Source organism: Carassius gibelio, chromosome A17, assembly GCF_023724105.1.
Source record: "Carassius gibelio isolate Cgi1373 ecotype wild population from Czech Republic chromosome A17, carGib1.2-hapl.c, whole genome shotgun sequence".
Lineage (NCBI taxonomy): Eukaryota > Metazoa > Chordata > Actinopteri > Cypriniformes > Cyprinidae > Carassius > Carassius gibelio.
In genome coordinates this window covers 26,404,025-26,410,379 of record NC_068387.1, presented here as the reverse complement: position 1 = coordinate 26,410,379, position 6,355 = coordinate 26,404,025, and the positions used below count along the sequence as shown (strand labels likewise).

At 35.1% G+C, this 6,355-nt stretch overlaps 1 protein-coding gene across 1 annotated transcript in view; it reads left to right on the top strand.

Annotated features, from left to right (window-relative positions):
* LOC127933301 (RAC-alpha serine/threonine-protein kinase) overlaps positions 1-5,521 on the top strand; it is a 48,273-nt gene extending 42,752 nt beyond the window's left edge. The window contains exons 11-14 of the mRNA XM_052530182.1: positions 919-1,133; positions 2,043-2,130; positions 2,354-2,456; positions 3,330-5,521. Of these exons, the coding sequence (XP_052386142.1) occupies positions 919-1,133; positions 2,043-2,130; positions 2,354-2,456; positions 3,330-3,409 (486 nt within the window). The 3' untranslated portion in view covers positions 3,410-5,521. The remainder of the gene's footprint in view (positions 1-918; positions 1,134-2,042; positions 2,131-2,353; positions 2,457-3,329) is intronic.
* The last annotated feature ends 834 nt before the right edge of the window (positions 5,522-6,355 follow it).

Genomic DNA, 6,355 nt, shown 5'->3' with positions numbered 1-6,355 from the left:
TATTTTATAGCATCATGTATTGATGAAGCTGTGTGTGTGTGTGTGTGTGTGTGTGTGTGTGTGTGTGTGTGTGTGTGTGTGTGTGTGTGTGTGTGTCTGTGTGTCTGTGTGTCTGTCTGTCTGTGTATGTGTGTGTGTGTGTGTGTGTGTCTCTGTCTATGTGTGTGTGTGTCTCTCTGTATCTCTGTCTGTGTGTGTGTGTGTGTGTGTGTCTCTCTGTATCTCTGTCTGTGTGTGTGTGTGTGTGTGTGTGTCTCTCTGTGTCTGTGTGTGTGTGTGTGTGTGTGTGTGTGTGTCTGTCTGTCTGTGTCTGTGTCTGTGTGTGTGTGTGTGTGTGTGTGTGTCTGTCTGTCTGTGTGTGTGTGTGTGTGTGTGTGTGTGTGTGTGTGTGTGTCTCTGTCTATGTGTGTGTGTGTGTGTGTCTCTCTGTGTCTCTGTGTGTGTGTGTGTGTGTGTGTGTGTGTGTCTGTGTCTCTGTGTGTGTGTGTGTGTGTGTGTCTGTGTCTCTGTGTGTGTGTGTGTGTGTCTGTGTGTCTGTGTCTCTGTGTGTGTGTGTCTGTGTCTCTGTGTGTGTGTGTGTGTGTGTGTCTGTGTCTCTGTGTGTCTCTGTGTGTGTGTGTCTGTGTCTCTGGGTGTCTCTGTGTCTCTGTGTCTCTGTGTCTCTGTGTGTGTGTGTGTGTCTGTGTGTGTGTGTCTCTGTGTGTGTGTGTGTGTGTGTGTGTGTGTCTCTGTGTGTGTGTGTGTGTGTGTGTGTGTCTGTGTCTCTGTGTGTCTCTGTGTGTGTGTGTCTGTGTCTCTGGGTGTCTCTGTGTCTCTGTGTGTGTGTGTGTGTGTGTGTGTCTGTGTCTCTGGGTGTGTGTGTCTCTGTGTGTGTGTCTGTGTCTCTGTGTGTGTGTGTGTGTGTGTGTGTGTGTGCAGGTGCTGGAGGACAATGATTACGGTCGTGCGGTGGACTGGTGGGGTTTAGGAGTGGTGATGTATGAGATGATGTGCGGTCGTCTGCCGTTCTATAACCAGGATCACGAGCGTCTGTTTGAGCTCATCCTGATGGAGGACATCCGCTTCCCCCGAACCCTCGCACCCGACGCCAAATCCCTGCTGTCCGGCCTGCTCAAGAAAGACCCCCAACAACGGTCAGCAGATCCCAGCATGCAACACAAACGCCTCGCTCTTACACCGAGCTTTTAGTCTGCTTTTACTGCACAAATATCTAAACCTTCATGAGCCAAATAACACTAGAGTCTGGTTTTCTGAAAAATAGTTTATGCTTAAAACACGAACAAATATGTGCCGAAAAATCATCTTCATTCTAAGAGAACATGGTTTTATTTTTCTGACACCATTAACAGAAATTTGTTCTTGTTTTAAGCATAAAACAAGCAAAGTTTCTCAAGTTATTGTTGATTTCATCCTCGTGTTGTGTGAGAGGATTTTCTGTTTCTAAACTTTTAAAAACAATTATTGTTACTCGAAGTAAAATTAAGGTTAGGTGAAATAAAATAAAATATGTAAATATATTTTAGTTTAAGTTGAAGTACTTAACTAAAATAAAAAATTTAATTAAAATTGAAAACTATAGGACATATTTTTTAATAATTATAAAAATGAAAACGGAAACTAAAATTTAATATTGTAATAAACAATAAAAAATAACTATTATAATATAAAATGTTTTTAAATGTATATTTTGTAATATTCTTTTCTGAAAAATGTATCAAAATTAAAATAAAAATTGAATTAAAAATAAAATCTGTTAGACATAAAAAAAAATTATATAAATTATTCAACTAAAATTAAAATATAATTTTTTTAAATAAAAATAAATATTTTATTAAAAATAAAAAAAAAAAAAAACATTTCATTCTTAGATATTGGAATGCTTTTATCTAAATATTTTGAAATCTTGTTTTCTGAAAAATTACCGAAAAAAAAAAAATGCTAATGAAAAGAAAACTTTAAAGGCAAAACAATTGTGTTTCTCTGAGCTCTGGGCAGATATTTGCTTTTGATAGATAAATGATGGGGATTGTGTGTGTTTTCAGGTTAGGTGGCGGCACGGATGATGCAAAAGAAATCATGCAGCACAAATTCTTCACTGGAATTGTGTGGCAAGATGTTTATGAGAAGAGGGTAAATGCTCCCTGTTGCAGCACACACACACACACACACACACACACACACACACACACACACACACAGTCATCTATCAGAGAGATCCCAGCTCACTGAAAGTTTTTATACACTATAAACTGAATCACAAACAGATCACATAGAGACTCTGAACAGAAACAGGTGTTTAGTGAAGCAGAAGTGTTGGATGAGGGCCGTCTAACCACTTCTCTGTGTTCCTCAGCTGGTTCCTCCGTTCAAACCGCAGGTGAGCTCAGAAACAGACACCAGATATTTCGACGAGGAGTTCACAGGACAGACCATCACCATCACGCCGCCGGGACAAGGTACTCAAACACCCCCTCAGATACACCAGCTCTTGAACAGCAAGAGGTTTTCTGCTCACCAAACCTGCATTTATTTAATCACAAACACAGTAAAAACACTAATATTGTGAAATATTTTTACTATTCAGAACAGCTGGCTTCTATGCGAGTATCTTTTAAACTCCAATTTATTTCTGAGATCAAATCTGTATTTTCATCATCATGCCTCCAGCCTTCAGTGTCACGTGATCTTCAGAAGTCGTTCTAATGATACTTTTTGATTTAAAGGGACAGCTACCCCAAAATGCATCCGTCATCATTTACTCTCCAAACCCCGTATGAGTTTCTCTCTTTGGTTGAACATAAAAGAAGATATTTTAAAGAATGTTGGGAACCCAATAGTTGACGGTAGCCATTGGCTTCTATAGAAAACTGTAGATATCAATGGGCAGCAGAATTGGTTTGGTCACCAATATTCTAATTTGTGTACCAATTGGTAATACAATTAATATATTGGCCTGACAAACACCTGTACTGTACATTTGACTTGTCAAAGCATTTGGAGCATAAGTAAGTGACCCCCCAAACCCAGCATTTGGAGCATAAGTAAGTGACCCCCCAAACCCAGCATTTGGAGCATAAGTAAGTGACCCCCCAAACCCAGCATTTGGAGCATAAGTAAGTGACCCCCCAAACCCAGCATTTGGAGTATAAGTAAGTGACCCCCCCAAACCCAGCATTTGGAGCATAAGTAAGTGACCCCCCAAACCCAGCATTTGGAGCATAAGTAAGTGACCCCCCAACCAGTCTAACTTTACATAGAAGTTCTGCCGGCATGGTTTCTTTCAGGTCAGAGGAGCGTATTAAAAGTGATTCTGTTTGTGTTTTGAGCAGATGACAGTATGGAGTCGTTCGACAGCGAGAGGAGGCCACACTTCCCACAGTTTTCCTACTCGGCCAGCGGAACGGCCTAAAGCTTCCCGATCTCCGAACTTCAGCAAGAAGATCCCCAACCTCACAGACACCGCACAACTGCTCTGAGATCAGACGTCCACTTTACTGTGTTTACCACGTCTGGATCTGTGATGTCTGTCCGTTGCTTCAGTGGCCTTTGATTTCTGAGGATGTGAGAGGGAACACTAACATTTCCATCCAAAACGCCAAATCAAGAACTTCTTTAATCGGGAGCGAGTGTCGTATTAAAACTAATGTCGTGCCAAATATTACTGTATTTACGTTCACTGACCAATTGAAACGTGCTAAACAAACTGCAGCTTTTACTAAATATGCATATCTAGAATATAATTCTGCTATATTTGCAATTTTACACATGATTTCTCGACTGAAGCGTGTTTTTTGACCCCCAAAGTGGTTTAGTTTGAATTTGCTATCGAATGTGCAGTACAGTCGAAATGAAGATAAATTATATTTTGTGATTATTAAAATGACTCAATTCCACTAAACTAGAAATTAACCCCCACCAGTAGATTATAGGAGAGAAACCGGTCTAGAACATTTTCTGAATCCGTATTTCAGTCGAAAAAATTAAAATAAGCAAATCTATTTTGCTGTAAGAAAATAAAGCCTGTTTTTAGACAATAAAAGTTTGGTTTGCAAGAATAATGAGGGTTAAAAAAATCCAATGCATGTATAAGAATGAGAGTTTAAGAAATTAAATTAAATTAAATTAAATTAAATTAAATTAAATTAAATTAGAATTAGAATTAGAATTAGAATAGAATTTAGAGTTTTAATGTGTCACCATGAGAATTCCTAATTTATTTATATGATGCATTTTTATAAAACTGAGTCATTACAGTTTCTGTTAGTGAAAACAATGAATTATATTTTATTTTATTATTATTTTTAATTTTTGCATGTGACCTTTCTATTTTTGGCATCGAATAAATTATTTTACCTTTTAAATATAAGCAAAAAAAATATTCTCAATTCCGACTTTTATTCTGGTAATTTAAGAACAAAAGATATAAACTCAGAATTGCAAGTAAAAGTCAGAATTGTGAGATTAAATGTTGCACTGTCATTTATTCTGTAGATGATTCCACGGTGAAAAATAATAAACAGAAAGAATTACGAGAAAGAAACTTATTTAGAAAATCCAAGAATAAATATTGGAATTGTAAGACAAAGTTGCAATTAACTTTTTTTTATTTCTATTATTTTTTTAATTCCATTGTCAACAATCTTCCATATAAAATCCATTAATACATGTATATAATCGAGGATGGCCACCGGGGCATGTTGTCACAAAATGCATAAAGTCAAAAATTTATTTTTAAAAATAAATGCATCCTGACTGACCAAACATCCTGTTTTAAATATGCAGAAAACCCCCTGCTGGTCCATATTCAGATTTCATTTGTCTTCTCTTCGATGTTTTTGGTGTCTGATACTATGAGTCTAATGGAGAGTTTTTGGGAGGTTTTTCACACGTTGCACGACCTCAGCGAGGTACTTCAGTGAGTCCAAGCCACCATCGAGGTTTGTTTGTTAGAAAGGACTTTGTTTTTGAGCTCCGATGCGTTCGTTATTTATAAATCAACAGCTAGAAATAAGAGTTTTGAAGGTAATTTAAAGCAACATCGGTGTAAATACCATGCAATGGTTGTGATTTAATCAGCACAACCACAAATATGATCTTTGTACAGATGTGAGAATCTGTTGGCGGGTTATTATTATTATTATTATTATTATTATTATTATTGTTTTGAAATGCTCTGATTGTTGATATGATGTTTAATAACCACCATACACATACACGAATGTAAAGACATTTCCTCTCTTTTCAACATTATTCTCTTATTTTATATGCAAAACTATTTTTATTTTCTATTTTTAGATCTGATTTTTTATATGAATAATGCTCTTTCATACTCTCCTCTTTTTTTAAACGGGAAGATATTTGACTTTTGTTGTCTTTTTGAACACGTGACCTAAAGAACATCAGCTTTATGATATAAATATTAGTGTATTTGTATACGCTCTTCAGCTGTTTTTATCTTTTAGACTTGTTGTTCTTTTTTTACATTGAATTGATCAAATAAAGTTTCCTTTTTTAAGTTCAACTTGTATCTGTCGATTATTTCACAATAACTGATGCACAGTTTTATTTATAGTTAATTAAATATCAGAGGTTTGATATTTTGGTAACAATAAGGTTGCATTAGTTAAATATTCAGTTAATGTTAAGAGCAAAACATTTGTTTTAGTATTTATTCATCTTTGTTGTTTTCATTTCATGTCAGCTCAGGTCCGTTAGATATATCTTATATCATTATATTAACAGATACAACTATTGATTTTAATAATGCATTATTAAAAAGTAAGATTAATCAATGATTTACAAGTATTTAATTGTTAGTTCTTCTTAACTAATGTAGTTAACTTATGTTTACTTTACTGTAAAAGCAGAAATTTGATGCCTGTATTTGTCAAAATGCATGATTTATTTTTTTGTAATTTTATTTTCTTATTGTTATAATGATGCTTTATTATTAATGTAAGTATATATATGTGGTGCATGTGTCTCCGTGTGTAAAATATTAATAATTATTATTATTTAATTATTAGTTCATAAAAACACAACTATTTATTACTTCATGTAAGTTCAGGTACATTAAATAATATTAACAGATACACTTTTGATTTTAATATTGCATTAGTAAATGTTGAAATTAATAAGATATGTATAAATGCTTTAGAAGGTTTTTGTTTTGTTTTTGTTTGTTTGTTCATGCAAGTGTTATCAGTATATTTGCATTTTATCTTTCTATTTTTGTCATTGCATTTTCAGTGTTACAGTGGTTTTGTCATATTTAAATGCTGCACAATGACTATTAAATAGTATGAAATGCTTTGGATGGATATTGGGGGCATGCTGCCACAAAATTTCAACAATC